This window comes from Amborella trichopoda, chromosome 13, assembly GCF_054954075.1.
Source record: "Amborella trichopoda isolate Santa Cruz 75 chromosome 13, AtrichopodaSantaCruz75HAP2 v2.0, whole genome shotgun sequence".
Classification (NCBI taxonomy): Eukaryota; Viridiplantae; Streptophyta; class Magnoliopsida; order Amborellales; family Amborellaceae; genus Amborella; species Amborella trichopoda.
Window position 1 is genome coordinate 5,561,414 of NC_142348.1, and position 19,422 is coordinate 5,580,835.

At 34.7% G+C, this 19,422-nt stretch overlaps 1 protein-coding gene across 1 annotated transcript; it reads left to right on the forward strand.

Annotated features, from left to right (window-relative positions):
* Positions 1–12,591: 12,591 nt before the first annotated feature.
* LOC110006793 (myb family transcription factor PHL5) lies at positions 12,592–19,041 on the forward strand. The gene is made up of 3 exons (XM_020664003.2): positions 12,592–12,818; positions 14,724–14,800; positions 18,569–19,041. Exons 1-3 carry the CDS (start codon positions 12,686–12,688, stop codon positions 18,905–18,907), a joined length of 549 nt encoding a protein of 182 aa, XP_020519662.1. The 5' UTR covers positions 12,592–12,685; the 3' UTR covers positions 18,908–19,041.
* Positions 19,042–19,422: the final 381 nt, after the last annotated feature.

The following is a 19,422-nucleotide window of genomic DNA, read 5'->3' on the forward strand; positions in this document are numbered from 1 at the left end:
AGTGCATGTAGAAACTTCTCTCTTAACCCCTGCCAAGTGTTGCTTGAACCTATGTACCCCACTACTTATCACTCTTTGACAGTAATTACAAATAATTTTATCTTTTTTGTTAGGATCAAGTCTGACCCCATGTTGCCATGCAGGGTTTTCTCTAGATCTTGACATGATTCAACTGTTTTAAGATGTAAAAAGTATAAAATTAACCTGAAAGTTCAACAAGAAAAATAATCACCATGTGTAGTGATAATATGTTGCGGTAGTTCATGTAGTCATATTTGGTTTTATTTGTTATTGCAAAATATCTCTATTGACAATAATATTTTCGTACATATCAATTACAAACATTCAGGAAAATATAATACAAAATGCAAGCTCCAAACATGGTTACAACTCAATTATCAAGAACATACATTTTTTGCATTAAAAAATTAATAATAAAAACAATTCTTCACAGAGCCAGCTAACATCAGTCATTCCAACTAAAAACAAAAAAACAAAAAAAAGCAAAAAATTCGACCGTGGATTACAAAAAAAGAAAAAAACAATTCGATCATGGATTACAAAAAATTCAATCATGGCTTACAAAAAACTCTATCATGGGTTACAAAAAAAACATAAAACAAAAAATTCGATCATAGATTACCAAAAAAAAAACAAACATTTCGATCATGGAATACAAAAAAAAACAAACATTTCGATCATGGATTACAAGAAAAAAAATCAAACATTTCGTTCATGGATTACAAAAAATTCGATCATGGATTACAAAAAATTCGATCATGGGTTACAAAAAAAAAAAAAAAAAAAAAAAAAAAAATTGTTCTTCCCCCATCTTACATAAGCCATTTTAACTCAAAAATCCACCTCTAAGCGAATAAATTACATCCCATTGAGTACATTTTCTGATAAACAATAATATACGGAATCAAAACCCTAAATTTTGAACACATTATTTCTAAGATATCATGAACAAAAGATAAAAAGGCTGAAAAAAAAAGAAAAAAACAGCAGATATTTGGTTCCGCAGACATCTCTGTGTTCATTGAAATTTCATGCTGTAATTGACCAAATTACATAAAATTGAATATGTTAAATCATAATAGACACAATAAAGATTAAAAACCCTACAAATTGAACTCATTATCTTCAAAATATGCAGTGAACTTAATCATATGGCGGAAACAAAAAAAAACCCAAACTTCTTACCTGGTTTTGTGAACCGGAGCCTTCAATCTCCAAAAAACTCTGTTTTTCTCAACGATTATCACAAATTAGTAACAGAAGGTTTTAATGAACAACTTTACGATCAAAATGCCTACAAATTTTGAAAGATTCATGCCCTATTTGGCATGAAACACAAGGAAAGGCGGAAACCCTAAAAATGCAAGTTTCGTGATCCAAAAACACAAAATTTCTCAACCATTTAATCTGTGTAAAAGCTGAATAAAGCTGTTTAAAGCCTGCAAATTAGATCACATGCCAAAAAAAACAAGAAAAATTATCAAAAAATGACAAATTTCGAAGAATCATGTGAAGAACATTGTGCAGCCCGTGTTCTTCACGGGACTTGCCGATTCCGTACAGTGATTCGGCGAGTCACTGTGCAGAATCGTCCGGTTCTCACTAGAACCGGACGATTCCGGATTTTTTTAGCGGTTCGAGCCGTTCATGACGATTCTCGAGTCGAACCGGGCTAGTCCAGTTCAACTCGGCGTTTTTTTAAACACTGCTGCAGTCTATCCACCACTCCAAACTTGAGTCTTCTAGAGGGCATGAAGCTATATATCCCCCTCATAAGGACATTGGAAGTTCCAAACGGGACTCTCACTGTCATTTTTCCTGTTGTCAAACACAAAAGTGACACAGAAACTTAGAACTTTCGGCTCCAGAATTTCACACGCCATAAACATCTCAAAATGGGAGAGAGGACTACTCGGAGGCGAGAACTTCAAATCATGTTGCGTCAATGAAAGATCAATACTTTGCTTTGCGTGTGAGACAATTGCATCAAATCAACTTAATCTTATTTTCTACCCCTGGTAAGGGTTTTGAATTAAATTTAGACCATCACAGTCTGGAAAACAATAGATCCACGTAAAACCCTAATTCACCAATTGGAAAAAGTTTATATAAGGTTGCAACCTTAAAATGTAGAATTAGAGATGCGCCCAGTCCATCGGAAAATATTGCTTTAACGTTGAAAACCTACTAATTGATCATCTCGACATCGAGATTAATGAATATGAAAAAAAAAAAAAAAGATTTGAAGTCTTAGAAATAGTGCATCTTGCAACACTTTATCTAGGCCATCTATTTTCAAGATTTTGATATGTTTATAGATCTACTTGATTTTAATCATTTTTGGAGTTTACAATTTTATAATTAGCTATGACAATAGATTTTCAGATAATCCTAAGAATATTTTACATGAAAATTTTATGTTATGATAAAATTTGGAGGTGCGCCTTAATTGGATTGTTTAAGGTTGCAACCTTATAGAAACCACACCTTTTATTTTTTGGTATAAAGACATCACAACCATTGTTGACCGTTAGATGTAAAATCACTTGACTTTGAATAAAGTCCAGAATAAACTTTTTCTAATATTGTGACACACTTCAATATGTTAGATTTCACGTTTAATCGCTAAGAATGATTGTGACTTCTATGTACTAAAAGTGATGGTCATATAGTATACAAGCCTATGAAAATAGAGAAAGATACAAATAAATATCTATTTATTATCACAAAGAGGTCATAACCATTGATGTCGGGTAGATTTCAAATCGGTTGGTTATGAATGTGTCATTGATTAGACTCAAAGTTCAAAAGAAATTTCATTGCAACTTCATAACGCACCTTAAGTCATCCAATTTGACATCTAATAGCCAGGAGTCATGACCTCCTTGTAATAACAATAAATAGTCTCATGGTATACAGTCCTATAAAGATACCATAACTCATTGTCATGTGTTAGCAGAAAAAAAAACATAAGAACAAGACTGACAGCTACAATAGGAAACAAGAGAAAAAACAAAAGATGGAACACACTAGACAGCCTTGGGTAGGGGGGAAAACCCTAAAGGGAACCTAATATGTACAAAAGAATTTTTTGTCTCCTAAAAACCTAAAAACTTTGGAAACCTCACACTAGGCTTCTCACAGGGTGAACCTTGATGCAATATCTCATTGGAATTACCAAGTGATAGCCCATGTTTTCAAGACAAAGTAAGATTGGATTCATGGTTTAAGGCCACATAAACTAGGTTTAAGACAGTCTACACAATGAAATGCAGAGTATGCATGCACTATGATTTTGATGAAATCTAAACTCAAGAGGTGTATTTAAAATTGATCAGCTTTAAGGTATGGACTAAAAATACAAAACTACTGTAGAATCCGTGGACATTTCATGAAATGGATGTATTATGCATCCGCGCTAGTTTTAGTTTCCAAGGGTTTCAAGAGTCAAAACACATCTCAAATATGTGTAAATTCATTTTTGGCTTCAATGCCGCTGACATTTAAAGAATTGAAATGAATAATTCAAAAGGCGTTCAAGTGGGACCATTTCTAGTACTCAAAATTCCATTTTATATTCCAAGAATTTATATTTTGCCTTCAAATCCCAATTCTTAAATTTATTTTTATTTTCAAAATTCCCCATTTTGAACATCCACACTAGGGTCCTTTACTTTTGATTGAAAGACTGGTTCGGATGGTGGATGTCGAAACCATTTTTTTTTAACTAAACCAGTTTGGTGTGAGCTAGGTTTAGGCATCCCATCTCCAAACCCAGAGCATATATTAAAAGAAGACTTAAAAAGTGTCTGGACTCAGAATTTGGGGGTCGACCCAGTGACACAACATTGGTTCGAACATCCAATTTCCAATTGGACTTTCGATGAAAAAAAGAAAGAAAAAAAAGTTCAGTCATTGGATGTCCGAGCTTGAGGATCATTTTTGACAATAAAAATACAGAAAAGTGAGACGTAAGCACAAAATAAAGCTATATGAGTCTACCAGTTGCATAAAAGAAAATCTATTTTTTTTCGATTCTAATTTGTAATTTTCTAGATTCATGACTGGTTTCACACCACTTTGATTTCTTATACAGATCAATTTAGAACTATTGGTTCCAGCCACAATTGATTCCTTAGAATGAGTGGTTCGGAATTAATAACTTCGGATCACTTTGATTCCTCATGCATTTTTCGAACTAATAATTCCATACCGCTTTGATTCCTCACAATAAGCTGTTTGGAAATAATAGTTTTGAATTGGGGTTATTTTGAGAAAAAAAGAAAAGAACATAAAATTAAAATATGAAAACTATCTTCGAAATACAGCTAATTACAAGGGATAGTATGGTAAACTTCCCAATTATTCATGCCTAGAAATAAGCTCAGCTAGAGAAATTTATCAAGAAAGAGAGCCACTTAATCATGGGTGAGGTTTGTATAAGGTGCCGACCTTATACTATTGAAGTAAGGTGCACCACAAAACCACGTTGAAAATGCAGTTTCAGTTCTGCAAAGCCTTTAGACGATACAAAAATCTATTGTTGTCCCCAATTATGAAAATTTAAAATCTAAAAATGATGATCAAGTAGATTTATACATACTTGAAAATCTTGAAAATAAACGGTCCAGATAACGTGTTAGAAGAAGAACTATTTTGGAACTAAAAATCCCTTTTTTTTTTTTTTTCATGTCTATGAATCTCGAGCTTGAGATAATAGATATGAGGGTTTTCCAGCATAAGAACAACCTTCTCTAGAGCTCGATATAATAGATTTGAGAGTTTTTCAGCATAAAAACAACCATCCCTAGAGGGTTTTTCACCGTACTCGTACAGTATAAGATGAACACCTTATATGAAATTACTCACTATGTACCCCTTTTCCTTAACATGCAACTTTGAGAGAGTAGGAATAGGAATTATATAACTAGTAGTAAACTTTTCACCAGCACTGAGTAAAAGCAGTGGGATTACTTGCATGGTTATCAGGCTATAGAGAGAGAGAGAGAGAGAGAGAGAGAAGAAAGGGAAAGGAGGGAGGTTTAAAGGGGACAAGGGAAAGGCCGAATAGAGATCATGTCAGAAGCTGAGGGTGCTGCTGCACCAGCTTAGCTTTATGGCAAATTGTCAAAGACGCAAATGATTGATACTCCAAATTTGGCCACGTACGTTGAATAAGAGAGAGAAACAAAGAGCTTGGCCGCTTAAGAAAGAGAGAGAAAGAGAGAGAGAGAGAGAAAGAGTGTACAATTTAATAGGGAATTCTAACCAAGAAAATATATGGTCGACAACTCTTAAAAAAGGGGCTCGTAATGGCGCGGGCAGTGCCAAGCGAGTCGTGGCGCTAGCTTGCCCCAGGCCTTATAGGGATGCTCAGGGCCGGCCCGGCCTTGACTGGGCAACGGCCTTCCTGACTGGGCCCTGCCTCTGCCCGCGCCCCAAGGTTGGGCTGGCAACATGCCAGAACTGTCTAGGTCAGAACTTGGTCCTAGCTCCCTAGTCTTCATAGGGCGCTCCGGGCTTCGCTTTGCCCTGACCGAGCGAAAGAGGCCCAGGCTTAGGCCCGACCTTGACCCTATTAAGGTTGGACCGCCCAAACAAAATAAAAATAAAATAAAAAAAAGAACCAAAAAAAATAGAGTCTGGCCGAACTTTGCTGGGCTTGGCTCAAGCCAGCCCGGCCCTACCCTTGAGCAATAGTTGCCCTGCCATGGCCATGCCCCGTGGAGGACTCGAATCCCTGCATTTGTGCTTTGTTTTTTTTTTTACAGATTTTTTATCAATTTTTTATTGATAAATTTTGAGCTGCATCACCCGGCCCTCGAGCCATATTATAGAGCCAGAGTTCTAGTTTTGCATGTCCGGGTCGAGCAACCTAGTCTATTGCCAGTCCTTTGATAAGAGAGAGAGAAGGCAAGGGAAGAAGAATATGAGGAGAGAGGAAGAACAAAAGGAGAGAGAGAATAAAAGGGAGGAGAGATGGAGAGAGAGTGAGTGAAGGTAGACAAGACCGAGAAAGAATAAAAGCAGGGAATTTAATGAAAGCTTTTTTGGATGGAGTAAGCAATCCTACATGGAAAAATGTGTGGGGGACCAGGAGGATACTACCCGCTTCCGTATCCTCGTGAGCCGTGTCACTTTCTCTCTCTTCCCCCCCCCCCTTTTCTCTCTCTTCTGCACTCATCTTCACTGTTATTCCCCACACTCAACAAATTCCTTCAGCACTTCTTTTTTTCTAAAATAATTCCCCTTAAAATTCCCCCTATACCATTTTTAGGCATTTCCTTATGGAAATTTATGAAAAGGAAAAGGTTATATAAAGTGAAAAGAAGTTTACCAAAGGAAAAAATGCGCATTAGAAAATACTACTGCAGTGACAACAAATTGTCGTCTAATAGATCATCTCAACCTCGAAATGTATTAATATGAGATAAAAGAGACTTCAAGTCTTAAAAATAGTACATCTTGTAATAAACCATCTACGCCTTTCAATTTTTAAGATTTTCAAAGCGTATATCTATCAGTTTGATCCTTATTATTTTTAAAATTTTAAATTCTGTATTTGTGGATGAAAATATATTTTCAAGCTATCATGAAGTTTTTGGCATTGGGAATGCATTTTCCAGCTGGTTAGAGGTATGCCTTATTTTGATTGTTTAAGTTGGACACACCTCACCCTCTATCAATAAGATATGACCCATTCAAACTCATAATCATTATCTTTTGATGAGTATTTTGAAATTAAATTGAAATATATAGGTATAATGTTAAATAATTCATCTCTCATGAATATTTAGATAAATTTTTTATTTTTAAAAGGAAAAAATAACGTATATATTCGTTATATTTACCATTACTATGGTATTACGTCCAAGTTTTCATGTTTTCATCTATACTGATTTTTCACTATTCTAATAATTTTTTTATTTTAAAAAAGACATAATGCACATTTTTTATTTTTCAAATATCGAAATGAGACGGAATTCAATCACTTGAAACTTTTGTAGTGGCTTGTAAATCTTGTTGTGTACTGACTATAAATTTGAAGCTTAAAAAATGATTGACCTTGGGGATTTGTTACCACAAGAAATGGACGGTTAAGAAATGTCGCAAGATAGACCATTTTTAGAGTTTGAATTCCAATGTCTTTTTAGATCCATGATTAGCAAAGTCTAGACCACCAATTTATAAGTCTTCTGCCTCTAAAATGTTTTTTTCGTCGATATTTAACGGTCAGGATTTAAAACTTCTTAGCCCTGCAGGATACTTCCCCTGATTTGGATCTAGATTTATCCATCAAATCAATTTGGTAAGTTCTCTCATTTTTTATTATGAATATTTCTCCATTACTTTAATTTCTAAAAATGTTAATAGCTTGGAGAACTAAACAAAAAGTCGAAAAAATACACTTACATTTACACCATATTGAAATGTACCGATCACCACCGATCACCAAATCTAAATAAATGTTGTTCGAAGCTGATTAAGGCTTCTAAAACCTGGTTTAAAACAACATGTTCTCTATACATTTATGGTAATAACCATAAAGTTTCCAATTGATAAGCCAATCATCAGCTACTTTACTTTTGGCGAGTTGAAGACTACATAAGAAAGAATTGGGCTTGCGTTAGGGCTTGGACTCAAGCGATTAAGCAGTTGACATTAGTAACACTACATCTCAAGTTCAATTCATATTGCTGAGCTATCGAAAAAAAGAAAAAACTTTAAGAACAAAAATTGGGAATAGAATAAAAATAAGGCAATCCTTTCTTTAAGTAATTGTGGTTGCCTGACCATACAAATGCATATTGCTATATATTCCCATCCATAAACTGCTTAAAAAAAAACAAACAAAGGTTCATAGTCACCATATAAAGCAGGGCACTCTGTTTAATGTAAATTAGTGTATGATACAAGTACATGATTTAAACATGCTAATTTTTAAAATTAGCTTTTCAGATATGATGTGTCAGTAGGCTTTGGAGAAAGGGGAGGTAGGATTTTAGGTAAATTTAAGTACTGCAGCAGTAAGATTTTTTAGAAGCATTAACAAAAGTGTCTAGGTTTCTATGTCATGTCCTTGGTATATCAACATGCACAAAAAAACATTATCCATACTGTATAGGTAGCGAGCGAGGCACTGTCCAGAATTTCGAATCATATACCCAAGTAATAGAGTTTAACATCACTACTATAATGGTCTACTATTGTTCATTAATAATATCACCTTGAAAAGTAGTATACAAGTGGTTACATAACATTAAGAATGTTGGTTTGCAATCAGGCTCCTCCTAGGTTGGGTCAATTCATAATGTACAAATTGAAGCCAAAAGCCAAAGCCACATGATATGTCCCAACAGGGTATTAGAAGTTCCTTCTAGTTATGAATTTGATCTTTGATTCCATATGAGAAATAGAATTGAGGCTGTTTTATTGAAGCTTAAGGGCTAAACACCCTAGGCATAGCTTGAACAACCATTTGATGGCAGGCTTATTGGATTCGAGTCCTTCTGTTTGGGAATCAACCGGGAGCGAACTGATTCCGGGAAGGAGTTGTTACTAGCTTGGTACTCACGTCCCCCAAAACCCTAAGTATCCTAATAAACCACAACCCACATACCATTCTTTCAATTTTTATTCTTTGAATTTTTTAATAGAAATCATAACCCACATGCCATTCTTTCAATTTTTATTCTTTGAGTTTTTTTTAATATTTTCTAAATTGCCAATTTGGACTGATCGAAACGACAATCCGATCATATGACATGCTATCATAGGCTGTATGATCCACCCTCACAATCTATTATTTCAAACACAGGATCTTGGTGTCGAACTTAATGTGGAGGACTGGAAGGACCATGCTTTTTACTCAACTTTCAAGACTCATTTAACTTTCCCTATGAAAAGTGGTTTCCTTGTGCAGGGGATCATGAAAGCTTATTAACATTCCCCAGATCATTGAAATCCTAAGACATGACTAGGGCATCACTTTTAATATAAAGAGAAAGATGTTATTGAGGTTTGAAACATGACAAATTTAAAAGTTTTTCTTGTGCTTGGAAAGAGTTTCCAAGGATTCTCACCCTGAACTTTCAAGATTCAAGCCAAAAGATTATACGTGTCCCCTGGCCATATAATGATTCACCCCCTAGAGTGAAAACCTATGAAATAATTTTGGAAACCCAACTTTTGGATCTGTAAGCTCTTTAAACCCGTGACCAACCTCAATAAAAAAAAAAAACAGAAAAAGGAAAAGAAAAAACGATAGGCCTATATATGTTTCGAAAAATTGCAGTTGCCATTTCGAATAATCAAATCTAAGTATTTAGGAACTCAAAATTCATTTTAATTTTATGGGAGTATTTATGTGTTATCTTTAAAGTGGGTTCCAAATTTTTAAATAGAAAAAGTTGTCCTGAGTTAGTCTTTGGCCCAAAGAAGTAAATATACATTATGCTCCGGGATGAGCAAGCAATATGAGCTTAAAGTTTAGAACCAATAAGCAACCTATCTTGGACATTCAAGAGGATCTCCCTCATTTTTTTGCCTCTCTATTTCTAGGTATTTAGGCTCCCCTTTAAAAAAATCTTATTGGATGGTGGAAGCCATTGAAGATAAATATATCTAGCTTTTTAAGAAGAAAACAAAGATGCAATTGGTGTGCAGAGAGATGAACAGATAATCAAGGGTAGGAGAAAATGGATTTGAGAAAAAAGAGAGTGACTAACTGCAAGGAAAGTATATAATAGTATCATTTAAATTTGGTATAAGAAGGTCATATTCACTTTTGGCTATTCTATTTAAAATTAGGCAATTGGAGGTGCACTTTTAACAGTTGGCTCAATCACCTATTTTGTACCATATCTCCAACCACCTAATTTCACATCTGACATCTACAAAATGCTTGCAACCTTTTTTACCAAAGGAAAATGGTCTATCATAGGGAGTGTATCTGGCAATCTGATTTGACACGGATTTATGGGGTGGACAATTTACCCCACTGATTCGGGTTTTGAAACATTGGGCCTCATAAATCTAATCTACCAGTATGACACCCCCCCATATACACAATGTGGGCCATAGGAAATCCTCTATTTGGAGCATTTTTGGTAACTTCAATCTAAGGACAATGAGATGAGCCGGTAAAGTGAACTCATTATTCTCAGCCGTCCATTTGTCTCTTCTTGTTTGATCTTGGTTGTCTGGCCTGAAATTATCTTCCTAATGATAAATATATATGGGAAAATTGTTTCTTGCTGGCTGGACCGCATTTCAATATATGCGGTCCAGAGGTATAAAACATCCATTTTAAAGATGGATGGAAATAGGTGATCTTTCTAAAAACAATTGAAACTAATGGTGCAAATGTTTTTTTAATAAAATTGTTATTTCTAATTTTCAAAATTCATTTATTTTTTCATACTCATGATCTCCATCTTAGAGATTACATGTCCTTAAAAACTAAGTCAAAAAATCCATCTCAAAAATAGATTTTTAAGAGGTGCCTCATTTTTACATGGACTCAAAGAAACCGGGTCCATATATATGGCATGGTTTTGCCTATAATTATCTTCTTAATCATAAATATGTTTGGTCTTGTTTGCCCTAGTATAGACCACATGGTCCGTAGACCTCCTGCAAAAAAGTCCTCCTCAAGGTTTGTCTCAATGCACATGCATAAATTGACAAAAGGACTACCAGCCATGAGGAAAAAGGTTGGAATTCATAATTCCTCTTCTGAAGGAAAAAGGTTAGAATTCATAATTCATTTTCTGAATGTAAAGGTTGGAATTTATAATCTTAGGTCTCTTTGTCATAAAGTTTCTCATACCAACACCCTTTTGTGCCTTCATTTTTACTTCTCCGAAGTGCACCACAGTAGAAATCGTTAGCGTTTTAAATACCAGGTTCGAATCTGGATCGCAAATCCATCTAAATCAAACTGGTGGTTTTGTTAGAATTAAGAATTGGTCTGATTCCTATAGACTCACCTGATTACATCAGTGAACGGGACAAGTCGGTCCAAGAATTGGGCGACTCGCTAGTAGAGTTGCCCAATTCCCGAACATTATATATTTTTGTTACTTTTCCATTTTTATATTCATTTTTTAGAGTAATTTATGTACATATATAACATCAAATAAAAAAATATGAAATAGGCCAAATTTTCTATAAGCAGACAGATTCTCATCGACATCTCGCTTCTGTGGCTGGAAATCCTCCCTTGGATGCTTGGGCCGGTCGGCTGTTTAGAGAGAGAGAAAGAAGGTTGTGAGAGGGAGAGAGAGAGAGAGATGGAGAGAGGAGGATCGAATGTTAGAAAAACCCCGCAGGATGGTCACATGATGCTAACATCGGATCGCTTGTGCATTGCCCTACTAATGGAAAAACTAAAAGTAAACCAAATTGTGCATTGCCCTACTAATGGAAAAACTAAAAGTAAACCAAATTAAACAGTGGTTCGAAGATGACATCTTAAAACCGAAAAGCCATTTTGAAAAAAAAAAAAAAAAAAAAAACACACTCACACACAGGTTGATCGGCTTCTTATGTAATTTTATATTTTTCTATATCATTTTACGTCCGTACATAAATTACTCATAAATATACTAATTCTCACACGAGTGAACCGGTCTTGTTCACCGATTTGAAATGAGTTTCTGAATGGCCGATCCAGTTTCTTGGATAACTAATGGGAATTAGCCATCCAGAAGAGAAGTCATCCCACTTAAAAAGGAAAAGGGGTTACGTATTAAGGCCCTCTTTTTCCTATTTGAGGCTATGAATAAGAAATCTCTCCCATCACACATTCCTTCTGTTGCCCAACAAACCAACCGTGTCATTTTTTAAAATCAAGGAACCCCTGTTCAATATTTTCACTACAAACAAAAATAAACGGGAGAAGCATGGATGGCCTCCTGGTAGAGAGAGAGAGAGAGAGCACCGGCAACGCCAGTACATAGTACAAGCAGCAAAGTGTAAGGCCAAAAAGTTAGCGATACGAGGCAGCCAGCAGCTCGGCAAAAGGAACTTTCACAGCACACTTTACAATCAATGTTCCCTAATTATTCTCTCTCTGTCAGCTCTGTAGACAGAGATAGAGAGATAGAGAGAGAGAGGAGTTCATGTATATAGAAGTCTAGAGAGAGAGAGTTCATGTTAATCTACTATTAAGGGAAGGATCTAGAGAGAAACCAATGGTAGTTACCAGTTAACGAGAGGAAGCTATAGAAACTGAGAGCAGTAGGAACTGAGAGAGAATGCAACACAGAGAGAGAAAGTTGGGGGAGAGAGACAAGTGAAAGTTGAGGCTCTCAGATGCAGAGTTAGAGAGAGAAAGGAAGATATTGATGGGAAGACGATAAAGGAGTTCAGATGTGTTAGTACGGTTAGAGAGAGAAAGTGGCAGGATTTGAGTGAGAGAGAGAGCACGGACACGAATAATTCCATATCCAGGGAATTATGGCGTCCTTCTGCTAGTCAGCAGCCTGCATGTAACCTTTTAAAGTTTAAACTATAATCCCCAAATTTTTTTTTTTTGGTTTCCACTTTTTTGGTATATAAAATAAACTGAAAGTAGCAATGTTCATGGTGGGGTGTATGCGTCTCTAGAGTATAGAGAGAGAGAGAGTTTTTAGAGAGAGAATTTTTAGAGAGACAGAGAATGGAGGAGTTTATGATGGGGAGGAAGATCTGTGGGCGTCGTTACAATCGATCGAGGCATCCTCGCCTTCGATGGACCCCTGATCTCCACCTCCGCTTTGTTGCGGCCGTCGAACGCCTAGGCGGAGAATACAGTAATCAACAAACTTCTAATGCTCTTTCTTTCTATCTCTACTTCTCTCTCTCTCTCTCTCTAGGGCGGCAGTGGACTGGGCGGCTCGCCTCACCCACCTGCCTGAAAAAAATAAAATAAAAATAAAAATAAGGCTTAGGCTATAAACTATGGCCTGAGGGCCGAGCTAAGGCAAGTGTTTAGCCAATTTGGCTACGCCCTGCTTTTTTTTTCTTTTATTTTTCTTCATTTATTTTTGTCGAGCCTAGCCCGTAGCTAGGCCTACGGGGACAAGGGCCAGGCCGAGCCCGTTACCACCATTTATCTCTCTCTATTTTTTCCTCTTATTTTTCTAATGCTTTTTTCTTAGCCTTCATTTCCCACTCTGCATTTTTCTTATCCTTCTTCTTCGAAACATTTCTTCATTCTTAATCTTCCTTTCTCACTGTTCTTTTGTTTCTTCTTACTCTCTCTTCTTTCCTATTGCCCTCCATATCTCTCCTTTTCTACTTTTTTTTTATCCTTCCTGTTCTAATCATTTCTCTTCTTTTTCGTACCCGTCCTTTCTAATTTGTTTACCATATAAACCTTCTTCTGTATGTGTTTCTGATTCATACCTTTCCTCTTTATTATTTGGAAAAATTTTAAATAAAACCGAGGCTTTAAATAATCAAATTCGAACCTACTTCAAAAATTTGACTGGAAAAGGTTGTTTTGATTTTCAAATATCTTCAAATTCATCGTCTCCACATTTATGGATATGAGAAAAAAATTGATTTTAAATTTTTTAAAATAGTGTATTATGTAACCCACTTTTGAACCGTCGATTTTCAAAATTTCATATATCTCTCGACCTACATTGTTTTTTCATCTTTAAACGCTATAAAAATAATATATTTTAAGATTATAAAAAAGATTTTCTGAAACCACATCTCTCGTAACTATTTAAAGGCCGGTTACAATTGGATTGTTTAGAGCCTAAGCCCTATACAAACCGTACCCTTATTATTATGACGAGGAGTTAGTGTTAAATTTTTTTTAACGGCCTCTCCTAACATGCCCCGTCAGCCCGGCCCTATAAAAGTAGGATCTAGGCTATAGTTATTAATGGCTAGATTGTCTAAGCGAGACATGGCCTTGACGGGTCTTGTCCAAGGTAAGTTAATAGAAACTAACTCCAAATCGATAGTTCACTTATTTTGGCCGTTTAGAGCGGCGGGCTTTAGCTGATTCAACGAGCAAAATGATAGTGGGCAAATTGTTTAACTTGAAATATTATATATATTTTTTAATTATTTTTTATAAATTGATTAAAAGTTGAACCGATTTTAATCAAATCAAATCCCTCGTAAATTCAATAGCTTTTTGATCATAATATCACTACACTAAACTACAAAATGTGATTCAAGTGTGTTATTTCTTATTCGAGGTGGGAGTCTAAGTTTTGGACTTGGTGGGTCGGGTCCAAGTCCAAAACCCTAGACCCAAGTCGAATCCAGGTCTAGGACCGAAACATATCCACACACACATAGTTAAAATGCACACACATATATAAGCTATACATACACACATTTAAACTACAAGTCCGTGGATTTTATGTATGTGTATGATGTATGTACATGTGTCCACGCGCACTTGGAATATATATTTTTGAATATTTTTTTAAAATTTTTCTTTAAGTTCTAGACCTAGCCACTTTTTAAAGTTTTGGATCTAATGGTTTGGGTCCAGGTCCAGGTCCAAAAGCCTAACCCCAAGTTGGGTCTTGGTGAGGTCCAGGTCGAGCCAATCTGGACCCACCCGTTGCCAAACCTACCTCTTTGTGTGTCTAGTTTTATTAATGTTCCTGTTTGTCTCTTCATCTTCTTAATTTAAGCATTGGGAAGTTATTTGGAATGGGAATTCATCTGCGTGATGTGTGTTATAGAAGCGACGCCGAAGCTTGTTCTTGAGCTGATGGAGGTTAAAGGTCTCACCCTCGCTCACGTTAAGAGCCATCTTCAGGTATACATATCATTGTTGGCATCTTCCTCTCTCTCTCTCTCTTTTTCACATATATATATATATATATATACTCTTCAGGTATACATATCATTGTTGGCATCTTCCTCTCTCTCTCTCTTTTTCATATATATATATATATATATATATATATATATATATATATAATGAAATTAACCCATTAGCTCATATAAACATATTAGCTTAACGTCTTAGATTGAATTTGAGCCGATCTGATGATTACGGATGTCCGGTAGTGTTTTAATTTTAATTTTTTTTTTCTACAAATCGAAATTACTTGAAATTTTAAGCTATGTTCATAAAAATAGATGAATCTTCAAAAAATATAAAAAAAATTATTTTACATGAAATAATTGACCAAAATACCCTCGAAAATTTTTAGGGGGTATTTTGTCATTTTATTTTTTGTGAATAAATGTTTTTATATTTATATTAGGTGCGCTTTGATGAGAAGAACACACACGTAAACTTTCAAGTGATTTAGATTTATAAAAAAAAAAAAAAAATTCAAGCACTCCTGGACATCCGTGATTGTCAGATCGACCCAGATTTAATATGGGACGTTGGGCTCATATGTGAGCTAGTGGGCTAATCCCATCTTTTTTCATATATAGATATATGTATGCAATCTTATTTGTAGTAATAAAGTTACGATATTGTTTACCGTTTGTTTTATTTGGATGTAGATTTGACACATCTTAAAAAATAGTATCAATAAATCAGCGGTATAGATTACTACAATCTTATTTCTACACATATAAATTGTAACCTTATATAAAAAGGTGTGGTTTCTACAAGGTTGCAATCGTAAACAATTCAATTAAGGCACACCTCCAAATTTTATCATAATATGTAATGTTGGTGTACAAAAATATTAAGATTATCTTAAAATCTATGATCATATCTAATTATAAAATTTTAAATTCTAAAAATGGTTAAAATCAAGTATAAAGAACTTGAAAATGGATGATATAGATAATGTATTGCAAGATGCACTGCTTTGGAATTCAAAATCTTTTTTTTTTTTGTTTTTTTTTCATATTTATACATCTCGATATTGAGATGATTAATTAGAGGGGTTTTCAACATTGAAACAGTATTTTCTGATAGATTTTTGAGACGCATATGTAATTCTACAATTTAAGGTTGCAACCTTATATGAAATTTTTCCTAGGTAAAATTTTTCTTTTTTCAAGGGAAGCCATACACCATCTCTCTCTCCTCCTCTCTCTAAAGCGTGAAAAAAAGATGGCATAGTACACCATACACATGCATCTTTACCCACACATAATTATACATCTTATCTTTATTCTCATTTAATGAAGTACCATACATATAAATAAACTCATGCGTATTGTAAGGGAACACGCATACTCTTATGCATGTACGATATGGAGCATACATTTACATATGCTTATAACATGTGGGTGGCTCATGGTGAGTTCTCTTACTCCATTCTCACCAAATCCCCACTGACTTATCAATTTTGAAAATGGCACGGTCTTTGATGGTAGTATTGTCGAGCCTTATAAAAGGTCTCTGACTCAATTCTCATCAAACGGTAGGGGCCTAAATCCCCATTGACATACCACTTTTTACTACTACTCAAATAGTATAATAGAAAAAACATATAGTTTTCTTGAGAATGGCATGTATTGTCAAGTCCTATAGGAAGGTGTCTGACTCCGTTCCCACCAAAAGGTAAGGGCCCAAATCCCACTGACATACCAGTTTAATGAGAATAGGGTTGGGGTAATGGTAGTAGTACTACTTGTGGTCCAACTAAAGTCTAGGCTTTCATTCTCACCTAACACATTAAAAAACCACTAACGATTTAAAAAACGGGTAGGGGTTCGTCATCCCCACTGAATTACCAAAAAAAAAAAAAAACAAACATGTAGGAGGGCTATGAAGATATATTTTTTTTTGAAAATCTATCAAAATGCATCAAACATGTTAACTATTTAATACTTTATTTATGTTTTTATTTAATTTTAAAAAGCCTCTCACAATATACATGATCATGAGTTGGAATATTAAAAAATAGATAAAATATTAAATAAAAAAAAAGGAAAAAGTTTATATAAGGTTGCAACTTTAAAATGTAGAATTAAAGATGCACCTCAAAAATCCATCAGTAAAAGTTGTTTTAATGTCAAAAAACCCTCTAATTGATCATCAACCCTCTAATTGATCATCTCGTCAAGATGTATGAATATATATAAAAAAAAAAAAATATTTTGAATCTCAGAAATAGCGTATCTTGCAACACATTATCTAGACCGTCTATTTTCAAGACTTTCATATGTTAATAGATCTACTTGATTTTAAGCATTTTTGGAATTTAAAAGTTTATAACTAAAATATGAAAATAAATTTTGAGACAATTCTAAAAAAAATTTATACTAAAATTACATGTTATGATAAAATTTGAAAGTGCACCTTAATTGGATTGATTAAGATTGCAACTTGTAGAAACCACACCCTAAAAAAAATTATTCAAAGACATTATTTACTTTTGGCACACAACCACTATTGCCTCTAACGTGATCCCAACATTTTGGTGGATTCATATTCTGTTTGGATACTATTCGTCGTCGTACAAACATGGGATCTCAACGTTTCATTAATAAAAAAAAAAACAATAAAAACGTGATCTAAATTTCCTAACTAAATGACGTCCTATACTCCAAGACTCATATGAGTGGGGAATTGACAACTTACAAATGGTATATTCCCCTAGTTACAAATGATATATTACAGTGTGAAAATTCTCATTTTAGGTATGCATGTATGTACGAAAAGCACATAAAGATGCCATTTACTTTTAAGTACAAGGAGATCGCCACTACTCTCAGTCTCTCAGATTTTATATTGGGGCTTGTAAGTGTGTCACTTGATTAGACTCAAATTCAAACAAGAATTTTTTGAATTTCATAACACATCCCAAGCCACCTATTTTGACATCTCAAGCCACCTATTTTGATATCCAATGGCCATGAGTGATTATAATCCCTTGTAATAATGGTAAATAGTCATGGTATATAGTCTCTCTCTCTCACGTACGTGCGCACACACACACACACATATATATATATATATATATATATATATATATATATATATATATAAAAGACAATTTACTATATATATAAGACAATTTACTATTTGTATAAAGAGATCACAATAATGATCAACACTTGGATGACGAATTGGGTGATGGGGATGTGGCATTAATAGGCCCAACGGTTCAAAATAAATTTTTTTGAATATAATGACACATTTTAGTTTGTCAGATTTCGTATCTAGTGGCTAATAACGATTGTGACTTTCTTGTATTCAAAGTAGATGGGTTCATAGTCTACAATCCCTATATATATATACACACATACATAAGAAAAAGGTTATTTTTACAAAAAAATAGAAAAGCTTCGCTTCAAAATACACCAAAAATATAGTTCGGGTGTCGAAAAACCTTCAAATCATTCATATCATTATGGTTGCAAAAATAAAAATAAAAAAGATTTCAAGTCCTAAAAAATAGTGTATATTGTAAAATGTTATCTAGACCGTCTATTTTGAAGTGTTCACAAATCCACTAGATTTGTACTATTTTTTGAGCTACAAATGTTACATTCGGTTGTGGAAATAGAGTTTAGAGCCATCTTAGAGATTTCGCATGCCCAAAGTGTACTGACAGTTTTTTAAACACCGCTGCGGTCACTCATTGCGCAATTGCTGCGGATGAAGATGTATCGAAGCATGAAGAATGAAGAGGGTGGTGAGGATCATTTCCTGAAGAGACCAGGGGAGGTGATAGATAGTAGCTCTCTATGTGGCATTCGTAAACGTATGATTTCACCCACAGTTGATCATCACCAACATGTTCACCATCAAGGTGCATTTAAATTTGAATTAGGGTTTCCAGTCCAATGGAACAGTTATGAAGAGAGTTGTGCACCTTTGAAAGAGTTAGGCCTCTTGGATTCCTTGAAGAAGAAGTCTAAGACAAGTATGGAAGATGAGGAGGCTTACAAGGGAGGAGTGGATGTGTCCTTGACTCTAGGAAGGACTCTTTTATCATTGTAGAATCTGTAGTCCATTCTCTTATATTCTGGAATTCCTTTTCCCCTGCACTTTCTTGCATCTTTTCCATAGGGTAAGAGGCTATAAATTGTAAACTTTGTTTATCCACTACTAAAGGAAGTTTAGATTTGCTTGCATATTTCATTTGGGTAGAGCTTCTATGACTACAAATGCATATAGGCCTTTGCTTGAGCTTGAAGTAATACTAGGGATATAGACTGAAATGATATGTCCACTCAGAGAAATGCATGATTAACTTCCTATTATGGAATTCACATTCACTATTTTTCTATTGAAACTATAGTTATCAAAACCAAATTGAATCAATGGACTAACTTGTGGGATCGCCGACCAATGCCTTGGTTAGTCTGATTCAAAAGAAAAATCAATATAGTAAAAAAGCAGTCAAAACCAATTTTTAATTGGTTTTCGCCGGTCGGACCAGCCGGTTTTGACCAATACGACCAGGTAAATAAAGTTGGAAAATTTTTCATTCATTTTATATTTTCAAACTAGTA

Excerpts from the sequence above, each read along its gene's own strand:
- LOC110006793 (XM_020664003.2), top strand. The coding sequence starts at position 12,686 with ATGGAGGAGTTTATGATGGGGAGGAAGATCTGTGGGCGTCGTTACAAT. Across the intron at positions 12,819-14,723 it reads ACGCCTAGGCGGAGAATACA|AAGCGACGCCGAAGCTTGTT; the intron begins GTAATCAACAAA and ends TGTGTGTTATAG. Across the intron at positions 14,801-18,568 it reads ACGTTAAGAGCCATCTTCAG|ATGTATCGAAGCATGAAGAA; the intron begins GTATACATATCA and ends CTGCGGATGAAG.